Here is a 26,676-nt window from a genome sequence, read left to right on the forward strand (position 1 = left end):
GAACATAAACAAGCCTAAAAGAGCTTAACTAGTCTGAAAGAACATAAACAAGCCCAAAAGAGCTTAACTAGTCTTACAAGTGCTATAACTAGTCTGAAAGAACAAACAAGCCTAAAAGAGCTTAACTAGTCTGAAAGAACATAAACAAGCCCAAAAGAGCTTAACTAGTCTTACAAGTGCTATAACTAGTCTGAAAGAACATAAACAAGCCTAAAAGAGCTAAACAAGTCTGAAAGAACATAAACAAGCCCAAAAGAGCTTAACTAGTCTTACAAGTGCTATAACTAGTCTGAAAGAACATAAACAAGCCTAAAAGAGCTTAACTAGTCTGAAAGAACATAAACAAGCCCAAAAGAGCTTAACTAGTCTTACAAGTGCTATAACTAGTCTGAAAGAACATAAACAAGCCTAAAAGAGCTAAACAAGTCTGAAAGAACATAAACAAGCCCAAAAGAGCTTAACTAGTCTTACAAGAGCTTAACTAGTCTGAAAGAACATAAACAAGCCTAAAAGAGCTTAACTAGTCTGAAAGAATATAAACAAGCCTAAAAGAGCTTAACTAGTCTGAAAGAATATAAACAAGCCTAAAAGAGCTTAACTAGTCTGAAAGAACATAAACAAGCCTAAAAAAAAGCTTAAACTAGTCTGAAAAGTGCCTAAACTAATCTTCAAGAACACAACAGCTAACAACTGCCCTTGGGTTTAGAAGAGTGTTATTTGGTTTATAAGGTAATTACTAAACAAGGTATTTAAACAAACAACCCCTGTCAATTACGCGGATGATGAAGCCCATTGGCTCAGTGAGAGCGCCGCTGACGAGCACAGTAATCTCCCGAGACGAACGCCTCCTAAATTGCAGTGCAGGAGCTGCTTGTGTTAGCAACACGAGCGGCACAGAGACGCCTTTGTGTGAAAACATTCCCTGGATCGCAGGTCTAAACCTCCAGATCTGCCTTCATGCAGGTGAAGCTGAGCGTAATGCAACATCTCACCACATGACGTGTGATCATAGAAACCTGTGCAGATAAACACACTAACACCACAGATACACTACCAGGCAAAAGCTTGCGATCCGTAAAAGTCTCACCGATCCGGAGCATTAGCCTGGTAGTGTAACTTAACCTAAAAATGCATTGAATTACAAATAATTTTCTAATATATACATTCTCAGTTTCTCATCTTCAGCTCAAGCCAGAAATCTAAACCTCTAAGATTCCTCGTTCTTGTTTAAGAAAAGCCCACAGTGAAACACACAAGGCACACAGAGGCATGATGGGAAATCTGTGCTTTTGTGAGATGAAGGGGGAACGAGTCGAAGGTGTTGAGAGAGTGAGAGAGCGAGAGAGATAAAGACACGGGACGTGCCGGAGCAGATCCCTCTCCAGAGACGGACGTGTGAATCGAGCATCCGATGGAAAACAAGGAATGCCACCGATGGAAGTTTGTTACGTTAGTGGAAAAATAAGCTTGTTTGCATTAAGATTCTAAATCCTAGTTCCTGTTTATTACCTTGCTGTAATTCCTCATGACAGAATAGCCATAAAATAACCAGACACATCTCTCTTTAACATCTGCGGAGAGTGTGTGTGTGTGTGTGTGTCATCTCCCCCTCCTCCTCAGCGTTCACACAAACAAGTGGCTCATTGTGTCTCTCTGCCGCACAACTCAAATTTGTTCAAGCAATTTTCAGCAAATAAGGTTGTTACACGCCGTTAGTTTAATCAGCGCCAGCGTCTGGACGGGGTATTTTTAGAGCCGCGAGCCGAATGCCAAATCCTCGTCACAAACATATCTGTGACATATATGGAGAAGTTTTCCAAACAAAGTCGATTGAGAAAGCAACACTGCGAATGTTTGGCACGTCTGCACATCATGAGGGTTATTAGACGCTTGCTGAATTTCACAATACAGACACTTTCCACACTGTGTGTGTGTGTGTGTGTGTGTTTCTGGCAGATGAGACTGAAGGGAAAAAAGTCAAGTTGGCTCTGAGATGAGCAGAGAAGAGCTCAGACACACACACACACACACACACACACACACACACACACACACACACACACACACACACAAGGTCTGAAACACATTAACCAACTCAATTTCAGCATATTTTCCTCATGTTGTAAAGATCCCGCTGCTTTACATTAATGAGCGAACGAACCGTCCTCAAACTGAGCTGAGCGGATCGAACAAATCTTTTAACATCATCATAGCTGATATTTCCAAGTGGTCCCGATGAGTATTTCTAAAAAAAAAAGTCTACAAAGGAGCTTGAACCAAACAAAAAGAGCTAAAGCTAGACTAAAAGAGCTTAAAGTAGTGTAAAAAAAACTTAAACTAGACTTCAGAATAGTCTAAAAAGCTTCATCTAGACTAAAAGAGCTTGATCTAGTCTAAAAGAGCTTAAAGTAGTCTAAGAAACTATACTTAGAAAAGCTTAAAATAGACTAAAAGAGCTTAAACTTCAACTAAAAAAAGCTTCAACTACACTACACTACACTTACACTACTATACTACACTACACTACACTACACCAGCTTAATCTAGTCTAAAAGTAACTATATTCAGTTGAGAAATTCAATAGTTTGTATTTTAAATAACCATATGATCATGACTATTGTTAGATAATTCAGACTATTAAATACTTTACAAACATAAGATTTATATTTATGCATTTAGCAGACGCTTTAATCCAAGCAGAAATATGCGTCTCATTTCCACTTTTTGTTTGTGAGTTGATGAATATAAACCAAAAGATCTGATTATTCACAGTCTTACGTCACATGACACACTTGAGCTGAAAACAGCAGAACTACTGGCCGATTAAAGGGATAGTTCACTTTGAAATTAATTTTTGGTATGTTTTAGCTTACCTCAAGGGCATCCAAGATGTAGGTGTCTTTTTTTCCGCAGTAGTTTCAATTTTGATATTTTCAATTTTCGAAGTGCTCTGATCTGACGTGTACGCAGACGGGTGCATAGATATATACACTAGATGTCGCCTTAAAGACATTCGTTCCAATGAACTGCCGTAGACAAGGCGACATCTAGTGTGTATATATCTATGCACCCGTCTGCGTACACGTCAGATCAGATCACTTCGACATGGCTGTGTACAAGAGGTAAAAACGATATAAATACTGTTCGTTTTCTCACACAAACCGCTCGTTTCGTGTCTTAGGCCATCAATGTGTACTTACGATGGGGAATTGTTTAATTTGGACGACGGGGAATTGTTTTAATTTGGACTCTGTGCTTGTGTTTTGAGACAGTGACCATCGACCTGCATTATATGACTGACAGACAAGAACGGTTTGACCTAAAAATATCAAAATTGAAACTACTGCGGAAAAAAAGACACCTACATCTTGGATGCCCTTGAGGTAAGCTAAAACATACCAAAAATTAATTTCAAAGTGAACTATCCCTTTAAAGCGGCACGATTGTGGACAAATTAAGAATCACGATTTATTTTTGTTTATATTGAGATCATGATTCTGAACAGAGAACTAAACAAAATACCATTTAATTTACTAGAAGTTCTGACAAAATGTTAATTGCTGCAGTCCATTCAAAATGTTTTAATTAATCTGAACTAATACGTGAATGATTCAATGACTCACTCATGACTCACTTGTTTCATTACTGGATGAATCCGTGTTTTTGAAAGAATCTCTTGAATGAATGATTCAATGACAAACACATTTTCTAACAGTCACGTCTCGCCACCTATTGGTGTAACTGATACAATCGTTATTTAAAGCATCACGTTTCTTTCAGACTTTGCGTTATTTTGATTGCTAGCGTAGACATCAGTGTTTATATTTGAACTACAAACTTTCATCAAAGTACTTGCATGATAATCTGAATAGTTGTGACAGAAATAACAATAATGTGTGGTTGAAAAGACTATGAAACTCTGGGTCAGAACGCAGATCTGAATGTCCGCTGTCATCGTACTCGTCAAAGGTTTGATAGACACAGGCGAATCGTTGATCACGTGATCGGCATCTTTTAACGATATATCGTGCAGCTCGATAGGCTCTAATTTGATTGGACGAGTGACACTGAAGTCACTGTAAACATTGTGTTTACATAATATGTGTGTACTGTGTATAATTATTTTGTATATATAAATACACACACATGCATGTATATATTTGAGATATATTTGCATACTGTATTCATTCAAGAGATTCTAAAACTGAAAAACAGCATCTTTCCTTGGTTGGGACGCGTTCTCAAGTGTGAATAGAGCCGCAGTAACACATCGAGCACAGTATAGCAGCGACTGCAGAGCGCACGGGTCTGGAAGAGCTCTTACTCAAACACTCTCTCAGACTGAGCGTCTCCCGTGCTTGACCCTTCAGCCCAGAGCAAACACACGGCACCGGCTCCACAGCTGGGAGTCATTCGCTCGCCAACGCCACAATTAATCCAACGATTTCACAGGAATGTATGGCCTTGAACAGTTTAAGTGCGTATGAAGCCAGTGCTCGTGAGGAAGTAGCTGGAAAACTCCACCGTCGGACTGAAGGACTCAACTTTTTTGATTCGATTCGAAATGCATGTTTCAATCCCCTAGCAACGGCTCATCTATCTCCATCTTCAGACAGAGTTGTGTCAAGCCAACATGAAATCTGTCCAGCGTCATTAAACGTGCCACTAGACTAAACACCAGCTGAGGGAGGGGAACAGAGTCGGATGTTTCTGGACGGTGTTGTATTTAACACTCAGATGAAGCTCCACACCGGCGCCGTCACACACAAGAGACCAGCTAAACCCTGCCAAGCTGTGTTCTGCGTCCAAGAGGAAATACCACACACACACACACACACACACACACACACACACTCGCTCGCTCGCTCAGAAATTCACTCCAGACGCTCTTCACCAGGGAAATTAATGTCTCATTATTTTGCCATTTTGTGTGACACGTTTTCAAGAAGATTGAATGTGCTGGAGAACCATAAATAATCACTAATATGACAATGAGGAATATTTCATAAAACAAGATTCAAACAGTTTTGACTCGCATTAAAACACTCTCAAAACCACCTCACGCAAATCCAACTAATGACGTTTTATAAACCCAAACTTGCACCTGCAGAACAAACCGAACTCAAAGGCGACGTTCCTAAAGGACCACCTGTATGAACACACACACACACACACACACACACACACACACACACACACACACACACACACACACCAGCTGATGTCAGTGTAAAATATGAAGAGGTTTTAATAAGGTTGTCTAACCCTAACCCCAAACTCACTCATTGGGCAGTCAAAAGGCTTCAAAAGCATAAGGAGCCGTCTGCTCTCTATTCGCTATCGCGGTATTCTGATGTCATTCACCCATCGGTTTGTGCAGCGCCGGTTCAAGTCGAACAAGCCTAACCACAAACAGACAGTCCCACCCCCAAACTCACTCATTGGGCAGTCAAACAGATAGTCCCGCCCCCAAACTCACTCATTGGTCAGTCAAACAGATAGCCCTGCCCACAAACTCACTCCTTGGACGAGGTGTAAGCTGTCATGTTGGGTCTAAACAGGAGTAACTCATGATAACGCGTCACACTCACAGAATCAGACAGCTGAGGTTTCCAGCATCTGGACCCAAATCCGGGATCGACTCGAAGTCGTTGTTATTCAGTTTTCTGTGAACAGAGAACCAAGCGGTTACACATGTAGACTTCATACGTTCAAGGAGAAAGAATACCCAAAATCACACACACACACACACACACTCACATTTCACTGAGGTGCGGCAGGCTGGAGAACAGCGCTTCGGGAAACGTGCGTAACTTGTTATGGCTCAGATCCCTGCAAAGAAGAAGACAGCCGTCAAAGAGTTCCTGAGGAGAACGAACAAACTCAACAAAACACTCGTACAGTATGACATCATCACGCCATTTCAGCTCGTCACAGTATTAATGATCCAACCATTCAAACCTACATCACACACAAATGCTCCTGTTAAAGGTTCTTCATGGAAACACTGATGCCAAAAAGAAAATACTATTTATAATATTCTTTAACTACACACACCATCATAAGCATCCAATCAGGATACAGCAAAACATTTGTTGGAGTGATTCAAACCACTGAGATGACTCATTAGAATCAAACCACTGAGATAACTCTTAAGAATCAAACCACTGAGATGACTCATAAGAATCAAACCACTGAGATGACTCATTAGAATCAAACCACTGAGATGACTCGTAAGAATCAAACCACTGAGATGACTCATTAGAATCAAACCACTGAGATGACTCGTAAGAATCAAACCACTGAGATGACTCATTAGAATCAAACCACTGAGAAGACTCGTAAGAATCAAACCACTGAGATGACTCAGAAGAATCAAACCACTGAGATGACTCATTAGAATCAAACCACTGAGATGACTCATTAGAATCAAACCACTGAGATGACTCATTAGAATCAAACCACTGAGAAGACTCGTAAGAATCAAACCACTGAGATGACTCAGAAGAATCAAACCACTGAGATGACTCATTAGAATCAAACCACTGAAATGACTCAGAAGAATCGTTTGTTTGAGTACAGACAGTCAAAGGTAATGGTTTGCCACACAGTGTGTGTTGGTGTTGATGTAGTGTGATATTTGACTGGTTTTGTCCGTCCTTCTGTTAGACTGTCTCACACATGAATTATGTTGAATATCTGTCAGCTGTTAAATTTAACTACACAATTAGATAATACCAGTTTAGCTCAACCAATCACCAAGCAATGCTTCATTTTGTTCAGTCTGTGTGTAAAAAGAGCATTAGCAATTAAAGACAAAACACTTCAGCAAAACATGATCAGCTCAAAGTGTCCCAATCAGTTTTGCTCCCTAATGTCACTGGTAGTCCCTGTATGAAGAGTGTGTGGGTGTAATATGTCACAGTTTACTTTATTTTGCTCTCCTCACTTACATAATGAACTATAGTGTCCTGATCACACTAGTGAAACAAATACTATTTTTACGCACATTTTGGGATATAGCATTAAAAAGACTGGATAGAAACACCAAGATATGTAATAATGTGCATTAAAAAAAACATATGCGCTCAATTGATGTGGATACATTTTTATTCCATAAGACTAAACTATGATGGAAACACATTTACTGAATAAACCCTCAGCGGAGGCTGTGATTGGATAACTGGAGTAACCAGTGGACCAATGGCGTCGCAGCGTCTCTAATGTTGATGTTTCTGAGACGGCGGAGTGGAAGTGTGTGATCATGATGATCTGGTGTGACTCCCTCCAGAAGCGTCTCACACACACACACACACACACACACGAGTGTGTTCCTGAACACGACAGCGCTCGCTGTGTTTCACCTGACGCTCGACACACACTCGGCTATGATGGAGGGAGAAGAGTCCGACCGCAGACACGTAGAGTTTAGTCCTGATGTTCTGCAGCTTCACAGGAAGAGATGATGATGTTCTCTTCAACACACGAGACGGAAACACTGCAGATGTTTTATGCTTTATTCCAACTTTGCGCTCCAGTTTAATGTGGATGGAAACGGCTCGTGTTCAATTCCATCACACAGATTTTCCTCTAATGTTCACAGGTTCAGTCTGGGCTTTACATCAGCGTTATTTCTACTATTTACACTATAGTGCTCATCGATTCAGCACATCCTAAATAAAAGTTTGTGTTTACATTATATATATATGATATACATTTTAAATGTATATTATATATATATATTTAGTATATATACATGCAAATATTTCTTAAATATATAAATGCATGTGTGTATTTATTTATATATACAAAATAATTATAGGCCTACACAACACACACACACTATATATATTATGTAAACATAACTTTTATTTAGGATGTGCTGAATCGTTTCACAGTAATAAACCGCTTTATAACAGAATGAGAGGAATTCTGCTGTAAAAGACAAAAGTGTCGTTATTCAGACCAATTCAGTTCAATAACAGTTTCAAAACTAAGGGTTAGTAATAATTATACAATTATCATATTCATGTTCCACATTATCCCCATAGTAGTATTTACCAACATGCCATCAACCTAAATTAATAATAATATCCAATCAAACACCAAGCACACGTCACAGATGACACACACAGCACTGCTGATAATGCTGACGGTGAGTTTTTCACTCATATATTTATAATGATTTAGTCAGTTTTGCAGTATTAGCCGGTGTAAAGCAGCAGCTGCCGTCTGTAGCGCTCCACAGCTCTGAGAAACACAGATCTTTCCAGATGTAAATCATGAAACGCTTTTTTTCCTTCTATTTTTCCATTCTGGCAGCGAGAGTTATTCACAGCCAACGACTTCAGGCCTCTCTCTCTCTCTCTCTCTACACACACACACACACACACACACACACACACACACACACACACACTCTTAATGGCTTCCATCTCTGGTTGGGTTTAGCTGCTAATTCAGCAGAAATAATGGGCCTGAGGAAAACAAAAGCTCACAGTGTAAAGCCTGAACATGTGCGGTGTGTGTTAGCATCAGCTCCTGAAGCTCGACATCCACTCGCTCTTTCATCCCTCGCTTTACAAACACCGAGGAATACGCCGATCATAACTCTCACACCGAGGAATACGCCGATGATAACTCTCACACCGAGGAATACGCCGATGATAACTCTCACACCGAGGAATACGCCGATCATAACTCTCACACCGAGGAATACGCCGATCATAACTCTCACACCGAGGAATACGCCGATGATAACTCTCACACCGAGGAATACGCCGATCATAACTCTCACACCGAGGAATACGCCGATGATAACTCTCACACCGAGGAATACGCCGATCATAACTCTCACACCGAGGAATACGCCGATGATAACTCTCACACCGAGGAATACGCCGATCATAACTCTCACACCGAGGAATACGCCGATCATAACTCTCACACCGAGGAATACGCCGATCATAACTCTCACACCGAGGAATACGCCGATCATAACTCTCACACCGAGGAATACGCCGATGATAACTCTCACACCGAGGAATACGCCGATCATAACTCTCACACCGAGGAATACGCCGATCATAACTCTCACACCGAGGAATACGCCGATCATAACTCTCACACCGAGGAATACGCCGATCATAACTCTCACACCGAGGAATACGCCGATCATAACTCTCACACCGAGGAATACGCCGATGATAACTCTCACACCGAGGAATACGCCGATCATAACTCTCACACCGAGGAATACGCCGATCATAACTCTCACACCGAGGAATACGCCGATCATAACTCTCACACCGATCATAACTCTCACACCAATCATAACTCTCACACCGAGGAATACGCCGATCATAACTCTCACACCGAGGAATACGCCGATCATAACTCTCACACCAATCATAACTCTCACACCGAGGAATACGCCGATCATAACTCTCACACCGAGGAATACGCCGATCATAACTCTCACACCAATCATAACTCTCACACCGATTATAACTCTCACAACCGATCATAACTCTCACAACCGATCATAACTCTCACAACCGATCATAACTCTCACACCGATCATAACTCTCACACCGATCATAACTCTCACAACCGATCATAACTCTCACAACCGATCATAACTCTCACACCGATCATAACTCTCACAACCGATCATAACTCTCACAACCGATCATAACTCTCACACCGATCATAACTCTCACAACCGATCATAACTCTCACAACCGATCATAACTCTCACACCGATCATAACTCTCACACCGATCATAACTCTCACACCGAGGAATACACCGATCATAACTCTCACACCGATCATAACTCTCACACCGATCATAACTCTCACACCGATCATAACTCTCACAACCGATCATAACTCTCACAACCGATCATAACTCTCACACCAATCATAACTCTCACACCGATCATAACTCTCACACCGATCATAACTCTCACACCGAGGAATACGCCGATCATAACTCTCACACCGATCATAACTCTCACAACCGATCATAACTCTCACAACCGATCATAACTCTCACAACCGATCATAACTCTCACACCGAGGAATACGCCGATCATAACTCTCACACCGATCATAACTCTCACACCGATCATAACTCTCACACCGATCATAACTCTCACACCGATCATAACTCTCACACCGATCATAACTCTCACACCGATCATAACTCTCACAACCGATCATAACTCTCACAACCGATCATAACTCTCACACCGAGGAATACGCCGATCATAACTCTCACACCGATCATAACTCTCACACCGATCATAACTCTCACACCGATCATAACTCTCACACCGAGGAATACGCCGATCATAACTCTCACACCGATCATAACTCTCACACCGATCATAACTCTCACACCGATCATAACTCTCACAACCGATCATAACTCTCACACCGATCATAACTCTCACAACCGATCATAACTCTCACAACCGATCATAACTCTCACACCGAGGAATACGCCGATCATAACTCTCACACCAACTACAGGTCAGTGGTCGCGCGCGCACTACAGGTCAGTGGTCGCGCGCGCACTACAGGTCAGTGGTCGCGCGCGCACTACAGGTCAGTGGTCGCGCGCGCGCACTACAGGTCCGTGGTCGCGCGCGCGCACTACAGGTCCGTGGTCGGGCGCGCGCACTACAGGTCCGTGGTCGCGCGCGCGCACTACAGGTCCGTGGTCGCGCGCGCACTACAGGTCAGTGGTCGCGCGCGCACTACAGGTCAGTGGTCGCGCGCGCACTACAGGTCAGTGGTCGCCCGCGCACTACAGGTCAGTGGTCGCGCGCACTACAGGTCAGTGGTCGCGTGAGGTGGATGAGAGGAGAACACTATGTAATAATAGGCTAATACTTTTGAAAATAAATCCTTGAAAATGTTATTCACTATCTACTGTATTTATTTATCCATGATTGGCATAATATCGTGTGTAGTAATAGTATACATGTTCATGTGTTCATGTATGTCATGCAAATACATGTGACGGATTGCAAAGAAACAAACAAGCAAAACTAAACAGACATAGGCCTAAATCATTATTATTTAAATATACTTAAAGTAAAACAACCTGTTTAAAGTAAATAGTGTAAATAAACTATGTGAGATTTATATTTAACTATGTTTTGTACATAAAATGTATACTGTAATTGCACATACTATCTAGTCATTAATTTATGAATATTGTTTAGATTGGTTCATTAATGATAAATGTTGTAACCTGCAGTAATTATTTATTTAACTGAAAAAAATGATTCTGTGACTGAAAAAAATGACTGTAAATATTTAAGCCGACAAGAAGCTGCACTAAAACTTTATTTATCGAAGTGTTACCTTACCTTTTTGTTTACTTTTTAATTTCTTAGTAAATATTTTTTATTGCATAAATATTATGTACAATAAATGTTCATTTAGTTTCACCAATATTCTTTATGTCTCTCATTTACTGTATTCACATGTATTGTATCGGCCAGATTGCTTTCTCAATTTCGGTCGACCACTAGTATATTTACTTTATAAATAAATAACACATTTTTATTAAATATATACATGCATGTGTGTGTGTATTTATATATACAATATAATTATAGATGGTACACACACATATATTATGTAAACACACTTTTATTTTGGATGCGATTAATCGCTTCACAGCCCTAAAATAAATCATATATCAGCTATAATCACATAATTTGACATCACTGTTCTCTGGTCTGTAATGTCTGGATAGTTGAACCTCAAACATCAACAGTAAACTAATGATGAGCAGAACAATAACAGAGATGTGTCAATATTTTCCAGGCAATATTGCACACATTTATAACTGTATAAATTAGTCTTTATGAATATAGGAAAGTAAATCATCATATTTAAGGGTCCATGGCATCATGAGAAATGAGTGAAAGGCTGTTTAATTACAATGTGTTTGTTCTTCATGAATAAAACACAAGCATCTAAACATCAGCTGGTGAAGCTCTGGAGGACTCACATCTAACACTGTTAGTCCATTAATCAGGTTATTATTATGATGTTGATGAAAATATGATTTTATTTCTCTTTCTTTAAGAAACTGTCTGAACTTTTATATAGATCAAGAGAAAATGCCTGGGTAATATCGAGGTTATTGTTAAATTCTTTGGGCCTTTAAACTGAACACACACACACATTTACACTCACTCTCTCTTCTCTCTCTCTCTCTCTCTCTCTCACACACACACACACACACACACACACGAGGAAAATCGATCAAACTAACTCAACTATCACTGTCACTGTTTAGACGGAGAAAAGTTTGTTTATCCTAGTTTCAGCTTTGTTTGTTTAAGTTGTTTTTCACGTCAGTGATCTATGAGCAGTCCGCACACTGCTATCGTTCTCCACCTTGAGTGTTTTTCCCATATTTAAACGAATGTGGATGTTTTGATCGTGTTCCAGTGAGAGAGACACAAAGGATCTGAGGTAAAACACACTCACAGGCTCCTGATCCTCGCGGGCAGTCGCTCCGAGATCCTGCCGTGTTTCAGTGCACTGCAGTCGGCGAGGGATCCCACACACGAGCACACGGACGGGCACGGGTCCAGGTCCAGGTCCGGTTCCGAGTCTCCGTGAAGCGCTTTAAATCCCGTGAGGTGAAACACAAGCAGCGCGAGGCTCACAGCGCGAGCGGGCTGCGGCATTTTCACCCGCAACAACAAAACTGATCAAAAAGTCCACAAAATCGATCCTTAAAAGTTTAAATTCCACACGAATATGAAAGAGAACAGAGATCTTAGCAGGTCCGCGTCAACTGAACTCTCTTTTACCGTTTACTATCATGAATAAAAGTGCAGAAATCAGCGCCTCACCAACCGCTCCATCTCTGAGGAACTTTTTTCCACCGCGCGCTGGAATCAGAGCAGCATTCCGCGGCGCGCGCTCCCGCGGGCTGTACAGCGAGAGGGGTTCTGGGTAATGTAGTACAGGCAGACAGAGGCACTTTTCAAAACATTTTGCGAGAGTACGTGTGTACATTGACACATTTTTTTTCTTTTCTTTCACCATGACTCTTTAGGGGCTCCGTATCTTTTAGCGTTTTTATTTCATAGTCAGTTTTTCAAACGGAATTTAGACTTTTATGTCACAATTTTGAATTTTCGTGCTTAGTATTTAAATTTCGACTTTTCATCTCATAAATATGACTTAGTACGTCATATGTTTGACTTTTAATGTCATAATTTGACTTTTTAAGCCATAATTCCTACTTTTCATCTCAAAATTATAACTCATAATTTCACTTTTTACGTCAAAAAGTACATTTGACTCAGTATGTCAATTTTGACACAGTATGTCATCATTTATGATTTCAGCAGCTTGCATGAAATCACTTGAACATATAAAACTGTTTAACGAGAAAGAAAAAGAGATGGCCCTTAAAACATGAGTAAAACATGTTCATAATAAGGTGTGAACGAGCTTTATTTCCCAAACCCATCAGAAAAGTATGTTTTCACTGAACCCGTTACAGGAACAATCTTCCATACTAGTTTGTGATCCTGAGTTCACTATCCAGGAATCATGACACGTTTCCCCGATCATCATGAATTATAAGTAGGTTAGTGGTTGGATTGAATATTTGATTGTCCCACATAATCAACAGGGACAAACAGACAGAAATCAATTCTTATTAAGCAAACGGCATTCGCTTTCATTTCTAATCATGATTATGGCCTCAAGCAAATGATCGTCCGGTTCAGCTCGATCTATTATTAAACACAACAACTTATTAAGCATTGATTTAAAAAAGAAATGTAAAGGCGTATTTTATCTTGCCTAATTAAAAACTTATTAAATATATTATTTATATTTATTATATTAAATTAATTATTTATAATGGTTGTGTTGTTGTTGTTGTTTTTTAAATATGCGAATGTCCTTTTATTTTATTTTTTTATTTGTCATTTTTATTCAGAATAATAACAACCTGTGACTTCACTAATAAACATGTTACTTTCACACTATTAATGTGTGTTTATCAGTGATGGGAAAGTTACTTTTAAAAGTAATGCGTTACAATATTGCGTTACTCCCTAAAAAAGCAACTTTTTATGCAAATTAAAATGTTACGTCACTATCTCTCACCTGGGCTGGATTTGCTTGTTTGTTTTAATAACTAAAACAACTTATTAAGAAAAAGTAACTCAGATATTTTGCTGTAAATGTAAAAGTAATGCATTACTAGTGAGAACTCTGATTAGGTAACTCATGTTACTTGTAACATGTTACGCCCAACGCTAGTGTTTATAACGGCATACATTTAATGACATAAATATGAATGTAATATCTTCAGTGTAAAAGATCAGTCTCTTAAATGAGTCCTGAGTCTCGGGTCTGTGGACAGATGCCAGTCATTATACTCAGAATAGCAGAAACCCTGCCTTCCCAGCATGCACTGCTCCAGTGGCTCGTCTCCGCCAGCACAAACATGGCCGTGTGTTTGACAGCTGACGGTGTTTACGAGTGGAAGAAGGGCCGATTCTGTGCAGAGACACACACACTCATTCCTGCAGGTATATCTGCGGTCTGTGGAGGAGCAGGGCATTCTGGGTATTCTGGAACTGCACTTACTGCTGTTTGTTCAGGCAAGAATCCCTAACACGAGTCATTAACCCTATAAAGCTCCGGTATCATATTCATATCTGATGATCACATGATCCAGTCCTTCTGTGAGTTTAGACTCTAATATCAAACACATGAAACACATGAAACACATGAACACATGAAACACATGAACACATGAACACATGAAACACATGAACACATGAAACACATGAACACATGAAACACATGAACACATGAACACACGAACACACGAACACATGAACACAGAACACATGAACACATGAACACAGAGAACACATGAACACATGAACACAGAGAACACATGAACACAGAGAACACATGAACACATGAACACAGAGAACACATGAACACAGAGAACACATGAAACACATGAACACAGAGAACACATGAACAGAGAACACATGAACACAGAGAACACATGAAACACATGAACACATGAAACACATGAACACAGAGAACACAAGAACACAGAGAACACATGAACACATGAACACAGAGAACACATGAACACAGAGAACACATGAACACATGAACACACGAACACATGAACACATGAACACAGAGAACACATGAACACACGAACACACGAACACAGAGAACACGTGAAACACATGATCACGTGAACACGTGAAACACATGAACACATGAACACAGAGAACACATGAACACAGAGAACACATGAACACATGAACACAGAGAACACATGAACACACGAACACAGAGAACACATGAAACACATGAACACACGAACACATGAACACATGAACACATGAACACAGAGAACACGTGAAACACATGATCACATGAACATGTGAAACACATGAAACACATGGACACATGAATACAGAGAACACATGAACACAGAGAACACATGAAGTCAAGTCAAGTCAAGTCAAGTTTATTTGTATAGCGCTTTTCACAATACAGATTGTATCAAAGCAGCTTCACAGTATTAAATTAAAATAATACAACAAAGTTTGTTTCAAGAGGAATTTATTGATTGATAAGAGAACACATGAACACATGAACACAGAGAACACATGAACACAGAGAACACATGAACACATGAACACAGAGAACACATGAACACAGAGAACACATGAAACACATGAACACAGAGAACACATGAACAGAGAACACATGAACACAGAGAACACATGAAACACATGAACACATGAAACACATGAACACAGAGAACACAAGAACACAGAGAACACATGAACACATGAACACAGAGAACACATGAACACATGAACACAGAGAACACATGAACACATGAACACACGAACACACGAACACACGAACACAGAGAACACGTGAAACACATGAAACACATGATCATATGAACACGTGAAACACATGAAACACATGGAACACATGAACACAGAGAACACATGAACACATGAACACAGAGAACACATGAACACATGAAACAGAGAACACATGAACATAGAGAACACATGAACACAGAGAACACATGAACACAGAGAACACATGAACACAGAGAACACATGAAACAGAGAACACATGAAACAGAGAACACATGAACACAGAGAACACATGAACACAGAGAACACATGAACACATGAACACATGAACACAGCGAACACAGCGAACACAGAGAACACATGAACACAGAGAACACATGAACACATGAACACATGAACACAGCGAACACAGAGAACACATGAACACATGAAACAGAGAACACATGAACACAGAGAACACATGAACACAGAGAACACATGAACACATGAAACACATGAACACAGAGAACACATGAACACAGAGAACACATGAACACATGAACACACGAACACAGAGAACACATGAACACATGAACACATGAACACACGAACACAGAGAACACATGAAACACATGAACACATGAACACACGAACACATGAACACAGAACACATGAACACATGAACACAGAGAACACAAGAACACAGAGAACACATGAACACATGAACACAGAGAACACATGAACACATGAACACAGAGAACACATGAACACATGAACACACGAACACATGAACACATGAACACAGAGAACACATGAACACACGAACACACGAACACAGAGAACACGTGAAACACATGATCACGTGAACACGTGAAACACATGAACACATGAACACAGAGAACACATGAACACAGAGAACACATGAACACATGAACACAGAGAACACATGAACACACGAACACAGAGAACACATGAAACACATGAACACACGAACACATGAACACATGAACACAGAGAACACGTGAAACACATGATCACATGAACATGTGAAACACATGAAACACATGGACACATGAATACAGAGAACACATGAACACAGAGAACACATGAAGTCAAGTCAAGTCAAGTCAAGTTTATTTGTATAGCGCTTTTCACAATACAGATTGTATCAAAGCAGCTTCACAGTATTAAATTAAAATAATACAACAAAGTTTGTTTCAAGAGGAATTTATTGATTGATAAGAGAACACATGAACACATGAACACAGAGAACACATGAACACAGAGAACACATGAACACATGAACACAGAGAACACATGAACACAGAGAACACATGAAACACATGAACACAGAGAACACATGAACAGAGAACACATGAACACAGAGAACACATGAAACACATGAACACATGAAACACATGAACACAGAGAACACAAGAACACAGAGAACACATGAACACATGAACACAGAGAACACATGAACACATGAACACAGAGAACACATGAACACATGAACACACGAACACACGAACACACGAACACAGAGAACACGTGAAACACATGAAACACATGATCATATGAACACGTGAAACACATGAAACACATGGAACACATGAACACAGAGAACACATGAACACATGAACACAGAGAACACATGAACACATGAAACAGAGAACACATGAACATAGAGAACACATGAACACAGAGAACACATGAACACATGAACACAGAGAACACATGAACACATGAAACAGAGAACACATGAAACAGAGAACACATGAACACAGAGAACACATGAACACAGAGAACACATGAACACATGAACACATGAACACAGCGAACACAGAGAACACATGAACACAGAGAACACATGAACACAGAGAACACATGAACACATGAACACATGAACACAGCGAACACAGAGAACACATGAACACATGAAACAGAGAACACATGAACACAGAGAACACATGAACACAGAGAACACATGAACACATGAAACACATGAACACAGAGAACACATGAACACAGAGAACACATGAACACATGAACACACGAACACAGAGAACACATGAACACATGAACACATGAACACACGAACACAGAGAACACATGAAACACATGAACACATGAACACACGAACACACGAACACATGAACACAGAACACATGAACACATGAACACAGAGAACACATGAACACATGAACACAGAGAACACATGAACACACGAACACACGAACACAGAGAACACGTGAAACACATGAACACATGAACACAGAGAACACATGAACACATGAACACATGAACACATGAACACAGAGAACACATGAACACATGAAACACATGAACACATGAACACAGAGAACACATGGACACATGAACTCAGAGAACACATGAACACAGAGAACACATGAACACAGAGAACACAGAGAACACATGAACACAGAGAACACATGAACACATGAACACAGAGAACACATGAACACATGAACACACGAACACACGAACACATGAACACACGAACACATGAACACAGAGTACACATGAAACACATGAACACATGAACACATGAATACACGAACACATGAAACACATGAACACATGAACACATGAACACACAAACACATGAACACAGAGAACACATGAAACACATGATCACATGAACACATGAAACACATGAACACATGAAACACATGAACACATGAAACACATGAACACATGAACACATGATCACATGAACACATGAACACACGAACACAGAGAACACATGAAACACATGATCACATGAACACATGAAACACATGAACACATGAAACACATGAAACACATGAACACATGATCACATGAACACATGAACACATGAAACACATGAACACAGAGAACCGCTCAGGTGAGACGTGTGGCCGCTCTCAGAAACAAACACAAGTCTGTGAGTCCGAGTGGCTCATAAAGAGAGCAGTGTACGACACACTCCGCGCTCACCACACATGCCTCTTATAATTAATGAAATTACACACTGAATCACTGAGTTTGTCCTCAGGGCCGCGAGCCAGACGCTCCAAACCTCCAGCGAGTCCGGCGAGGTTCCCTCAAAGTTATGAACAAACGTTCCTACAGTAACGTTAATAATGTTCTTAATAAAGTTCAGATCTATCTCTCAAAGTAATGAACAAAGTAACATTAATAGAACGTTCATTGAAAGTTGTCTTTAATAATATTCTCAGAACAATAGAACAAAAACATCGATCATGGAATGTTTCTTCTGGAATGTTTCAGTTGGAGGTTTGTTTTTAAATGTAACGTTTTTTAAATGTTTCTTCTTGTTTCAGAACGTTCAGATTCAAAAGTAACGTTCCATAATGTTTGAAGAATGATACAATGTTACTGTTCCCGTAACGTTCACAGAACCAAGAAAAAACACTTTTAAAACATCAAGGAAACATTCAGAAATAATGTCTTCATAATTTAATGGGAATGTTAGAACATTTTTCTTAGAATATAGTTTTGTTAGCTGGGAACGTTCTCTCAACATTATAAACAAACATTCACACGTTAATAGAACGTTCGTTCTGCTCTTTAATAACGTTCTTGATAAAGTTCAGATCTATCAGTATCGCTGCATAATGTGTCCAGTTGTCTCTATAATATGCAGAAGCAGAAACAGGAATAAAGCGAGTGTTTGCTTTATAGGCCAAACCTGAGAAAATGGCACATCTGGTAAAATATAGTCAAATTGCACATTCTGAAGTGTTGCCAAGAGAATGAAAGCCTGTTAACAGAGATTGCATCATTTTATAGTTAAATGGCCATGGGATTAAAAATTGCAGGTTTAATGGGTTTCAATGGGGACATTCTTGTCCTGAAGGTCCTGAGAGGAACTATCTTGTGTTACTGGTGCAAAATTGATTTTTTTAAAGGAAATGGGGGTGAAATAGTAAAATTCCAATGCACACCTGTGCCAAAATGTATGCAGTTGGCATTATCACACACACAATGATCAAGAAAACAAAACTGGAAAAGACAAAAATGTCCATAAGGTCACGCAGGGGTTAAATCACTTCAGCGTCAGATCACACATCATCACCAGGACACACACTACACTAATCAGTGCACTTGTCTGGGTAACTAGTGATCACGTTTGAGGTTATTAAACATCGACTGGGGCAGAAACCATTGACTGTGTCTGAAAGTAATTATCGTGTTCACTGGAGCGGCTCAACAAACACACACATATAAAACATCCCTCAAAGAAAGAAGCAAAAGCCTCACAGATCTGAAATAACCCCAGCTGATCAAAAATACATCTTCTGCTCGTTTCGTTAACGATCCCATTCAGTTCAAAATGTTTCAAAAGCGTTTCTTCTTGGTTCTGTGAACGTTACGGGAACAGTAACATTGTATCATTCTTCACACATTATGGAACGTTACTTTTGAATCTGAACGTTCTGAAACAAGTAGAAACATTTTAAAAACGTTACATTTAAAAACAAACATCCAACTGAAACATTCCAGAGTAAAATGCTCCATTAATGTTTCGAGAAAGACCAGAGTAACTCTGAACGATCGATCTATTACTGCTACTTTGTTCGTAACTTTGAGAGCGGATGTTTCTGAGGATGCCGATGCAGATACGAGACGGAGATCCGTGTTTCCCTCAGCAGGGCTTCTAGTGTGAAGAAGCTGTACAGTAGAGGCCAGACGCTCCACAACTGCAGACTAACCCTAACCCTAACCCTAACCCTAGACTGAGGAAAGGAGAGAGAGCAACAGAAGCCAGAGACAGAACAGCCGATCTCATCGCTGGAACACATGTGGGATTCAGTCTCAACACACAAGCTTCTCTACGGTTCAGGCTGATATTACAGTTTTTTCCAGTTGCTAACACACTAAACTGACACACACAGCAGTTATTTACACTGACACACACACACACACACACACACACACACACACACACACACACACACACACACACACACACACACACACACAGCACAGTTATTTACACTGACACACACAGCACAGTTACACTGACACACACACACAGCACAGTTATTTACACTGACACACACACACACACACACACACACACACACACACACACACACACACACACACACACACACACACACACAGCACAGCACAGTTATTTACACTGACACACACAGCACAGTTACACTGACACACACACACAGCACAGTTATTTACACTGACACACACACACACACACACACACACACACACACACACACACACACACACACACACACACACACACACCACAGTTATTTACACTGACACACACACACACACACACAGCACAGTTATTTACACTGACACACACACACAGCACAGTTACACTGACACACACACACACACACACACACACACACACACACACACACACACACACACACACAGCACAGCACAGTTATTTACACTGACACACACACACACACAGCACAGTTATTTACACTGACACACACACACACACACACACACACACACACACACACACACACACACACACACACAGCACAGTTATTTACACTGACACACACACACACACACACACACACAGCAGTTTACACTGACACACACAGCACAGTTATTTACACTGACACACACAGCACAGTTATTTACACTGACACACACACAGCACAGTTATTTACACTCACACACACACACACACACACACACACACACACACACACACACACACACACACACAGCACAGTTATTTACACTGACACACACACAGCACAGTTATTTACACTCACACACACTCACACACACACACACACACACACACACACACACAGCACAGTTATTTACACTGACACACACACAGCACAGTTATTTACACTGACACACACACAGCACAGTTATTTACACACACAGCACAGTTATTTACACTGACAAACACACACACACACACACACACACACACACACACACACACACACACACACACACACACACACACACACACACACACACACACACACAGCACAGTTATTTACACTGACATACACAGCACAGTTATTTACACTGACACACACAGCACAGTTATTTACACTGACACACACACACACACACACACACACACACACACACACACACACACACACACACACACACACAGCAGTTATTTACACTGACATACACAGCACAGTTATTTACACTGACACACACAGCACAGTTATTTACACTGACACACACACACACACACACACACACACACACACAGCAGTTATTTACACTGACATACACAGCACAGTTATTTACACTGACACACACACACACACACACACACACACACACAGCAGTTATTTACACTGACATACACAGCACAGTTATTTACACTGACACACACAGCACGGTTATTTACACTGACACACACACACACACACACACACACACACACACACACACACACACACACACACACACACACACACACACACACACACAGCAGTTATTTACACTGACATACACAGCACAGTTATTTACACTGACACACAGTTATTTACACTGACACACACACACACACACACACACACACACAGCACAGTTATTTACACACACACACACACACACACACACACACACACACACACACACACACACAGCACAGTTATTTACACTGACACACGCACAGCACAGTTATTTACACTGACACACACAGCACAGTTATTTACACTGACACACACACACAGCACAGTTATTTACACTGACACACACAGCACAGTTATTTACACTGACACACACACACAGCACAGTTATTTACACTGACACACACAGCACAGTTATTTACACTGACACACACACAGCACAGTTATTTACACTGACACACACACACAGCACAGTTATTTACACTGACACACACAGCACAGTTATTTACACTGACACACACACACACAGCACAGTTATTTACACTGACACACACAGCACAGTTATTTACACTGACACACGCACAGCACAGTTATTTACACTGACACACACAGCACAGTTATTTACACTGACACACACACACAGCACAGTTATTTACACTGACACACACAGCACAGTTATTTACACTGACACACACACAGCACAGTTATTTACACTGACACACACAGCACAGTTATTTACACTGACACACGCACAGCACAGTTATTTACACTGACACACACAGCACAGTTATTTACACTGACACACACACACAGCACAGTTATTTACACTGACACACACAGCACAGTTATTTACACTGACACACACACAGCACAGTTATTTACACTGACACACACACAGCACAGTTATTTACACTGACACACACACACAGCACAGTTATTTACACTGACACACACAGCACAGTTATTTACACTGACACACACACGCACAGCACAGTTATTTACACTGACACACACAGCACAGTTATTTACACTGACACACACAGCACAGTTATTTACACTGACACACACAGCACAGTTATTTACACTGACACACACAGCACAGTTATTTACACTGACACACACACACACAGCACAGTTATTTACACTGACACACACAGCACAGTTATTTACACTGACACACACAGCACAGTTATTTACACTGACACACACACACACAGCACAGTTATTTACACTGACACACACACACACAGCACAGTTATTTACACTGACACACACACACACACACACACACACACAGCACAGTTATTTACACTGACACACACACACACAGCACAGTTATTTACACTGACACACACAGCACAGTTATTTACACTGACACACACAGCACAGTTATTTACACTGACACACACACAGCACAGTTATTTACACTGACACACACACAGCACAGTTATTTACACTGACACACACACACACACACACACACACACACACACACACACACACACACACACACACACACACACACACAGCACAGTTATTTACACTGACACACACACACAGCAGTTATTTACACTGACACAGCACAGTTATTTACACTGACACACACAGCACAGTTATTTACACTGACACACACACACACACACAGCAGTTATTTACACACACACACACACACACACACACACACACACACACACACACACACACACACACACACACACACACACACACACACACACACACACAGCACAGTTATTTACACTGACACACACAGCACAGTTATGTACACTGACACACGCACAGCACAGTTATTTACACTGACACACACACGCACAGCACAGTTATTTACACTGACACACACAGCACAGTTATTTACACTGACACACACAGCACAGTTATTTACACTGACACACACAGCACAGTTATTTACACTGACACACACACAGCACAGTTATTTACACTGACACACACAGCACAGTTATTTACACTGACACACACAGCACAGTTATTTACACTGACACACACAGCACAGTTATTTACACTGACACACACACACACAGCACAGTTATTTACACTGACACACACAGCACAGTTATTTACACTGACACACACACACAGCACAGCTATTTACACTGACACACACACACACAGCACAGTTATTTACACTGACACACACACACACACACACAGCACAGTTATTTACAGTGACACACACACACACACACACACACACAGCACAGTTATTTACACTGACACACACACAGCACAGTTATTTACACTGACACACACAGCACAGTTATTTACACTGACACACACACACAGCACAGTTATTTACACTGACACACACACACACACAGCACAGTTATTTACACTGACACACACAGCACAGTTATTTACACTGACACACACAGAGCAAAACCTCTTCAAGTCTCCAAAAGTCTAAACACATTTTCTGCTTTACAAACATTTTGCAATTCAGAATGGCACTTTTTAAACACACTGAACACGGTTCTCTGCGTAACACACAACAATCTGACATAACGTCATGATGGCCATTCAAAACAACACTCCATGATCTGATTGGCCGACACATGTGTCACCTGACCAAACACCTCAACACTTCAATCTTTTTCAGTTTACAGTTTTTTTGTGAGCATATTTGTGTTTGGTGAAAAATAAAAAAGTAAATGTTTCAACAGTATGTGTGTGTGTCTGTGTATCTGAACAACCTGAAGAATTTTCTACAATTTGAACTATTTTAGTATTATAGCAAAGCACACTGAAGATGAGAGTGCTGTTCATTACGCCCAACAGTGTGTATTTTTTTGATAAAACCAGCCCTATTTTTTACAGTCTATGAACCAGCCTAGTTTGCAAAATTGTGTTAGCAATTGGAGAAAACTGTGAAGAGTTGAACTACACTATCTAACGGTGTTGCAGAATGTAGTGTGAATGAAGATGTTGAGAAACATGGGCTACGAGTACACACACCGTGTTCCACACACTCACTGATATAGCCTACAGTATAATCATTCGCCTGCTGATTTTAACCACAATATTTGATGGATCATGAACCTTTTTTACACTATAAAGAACCTTTTGTCTGAGAGAAAGATACTCAAAGTAACTTCATTAAACCCTTATTGCAATAAAGATGCTTTATTTTAAAGAAACATGTTGCGCTGGTCTCTTCTCCTCTATAGTGTCGAGTGAAACGCTACAGGAACAAGAACACATGTGGGCGGGGCTTGATTGTGTCTGTGGGGAATTGATTGGATGGTTGTGGTTTGCTATTGGCTGATCTCATGTGAGTGACAGGTTGCCCTGCCCTCGCTTATTTTGATTCAAGATTTTGAGTGTGTGTCTGTGTGAGTGTGTGTGATAGTGTTTGTGTGTGTGAGGGTGTGAGTGTTTGTGAGTCCATGTAAGTGTCTGTGTGAGATAGTGTTTGTGTGTGTGTGTGAGTGTGTGAGTGTTTGTGAGTGTTTGTGTGTGTGTGTGTGTGTGTGTGTGTGTGTGTGTGTGTGTGTGTATGAGAGAGATAGAGTGTCTCCTCCCTGCACTCGCTCGCATCAGATTCAAGGCACTGGCTCTTCAAGAGACGACTGAACCTCTCTCTCGTCAACACTTGACCGTTACTCTGACACTTTCTATTTCATGCTTCAGCACCAAAAGCTCAAACACACACACACACACACACACACACACACACATAGTGTTGCTGCTTCTTGCTCGTCACACTTCAGTCCAAACACACATTTCTCTGACTATTTTTGTCTATACAAAAAATATGCATGAGTAACATTTTTTAAAAAAAACCAAAAGTATTCCATGCAGTTATTTTTTTGTGTGTGCAAATGTTGAATGATGATCCAGTCCAGACCCTGGCGTGCAGAACCACACACTCCAGAACCACACACTCCAGAACCACACACTGCAGAACCACACACTCCAGAACCACACACTGCAGAACCACACACTGACTGCAGAACCAGCAGGACTATAGCACAGATCTGAACAGCGTCTCTACACCAGGTTTCAGTGCAGAGGAGGATCAGCTCAACGACGCCCCCTGGAGGCAGGAAACATGTCTCTCTCAGCAACACTTCTTACAATAAAGTGGCACATATAAATATATATAAACGATGTTTTCGAACAGCTCTATATAAATTTGGATATACCACAAATTAAAATGTAATATTTTTAATAGCCAAATTCCCCAAAATACATCATCATCATCATCATCATCATACGCAATCATATTCTGAATTAAAGCTGCAAGCAGCATTTATCAGGGTTTAAGGGTTTAAGCTCATGCGTAACAATATATTATGTTTTATTTAGCAAGAATGTAAACACTTAAACTTAGGAAACC

At 40.5% G+C, this 26,676-nt stretch overlaps 1 protein-coding gene across 1 annotated transcript in view; it reads right to left on the minus strand.

Annotated features, from left to right (window-relative positions):
* lrig3 (leucine-rich repeats and immunoglobulin-like domains 3) overlaps window positions 1-12,939 on the minus strand; it is a 33,438-nt gene extending 20,499 nt beyond the window's left edge. Inside the window, exons 1-3 of the mRNA XM_082166950.1 lie at window positions 12,518-12,939; window positions 5,761-5,832; window positions 5,592-5,666 (exon numbers count right to left, since the gene is read on the minus strand). Coding sequence (XP_082023076.1) covers window positions 5,592-5,666; window positions 5,761-5,832; window positions 12,518-12,720 — 350 coding nt within the window. The 5' untranslated portion in view covers window positions 12,721-12,939. The remainder of the gene's footprint in view (window positions 1-5,591; window positions 5,667-5,760; window positions 5,833-12,517) is intronic.
* Window positions 12,940-26,676: the final 13,737 nt, after the last annotated feature.

This window comes from Leuciscus leuciscus (genome assembly GCF_965113295.1).
Source record: "Leuciscus leuciscus genome assembly, chromosome: 4".
In the NCBI taxonomy this organism is placed as follows: Eukaryota; Metazoa; Chordata; class Actinopteri; order Cypriniformes; family Leuciscidae; genus Leuciscus; species Leuciscus leuciscus.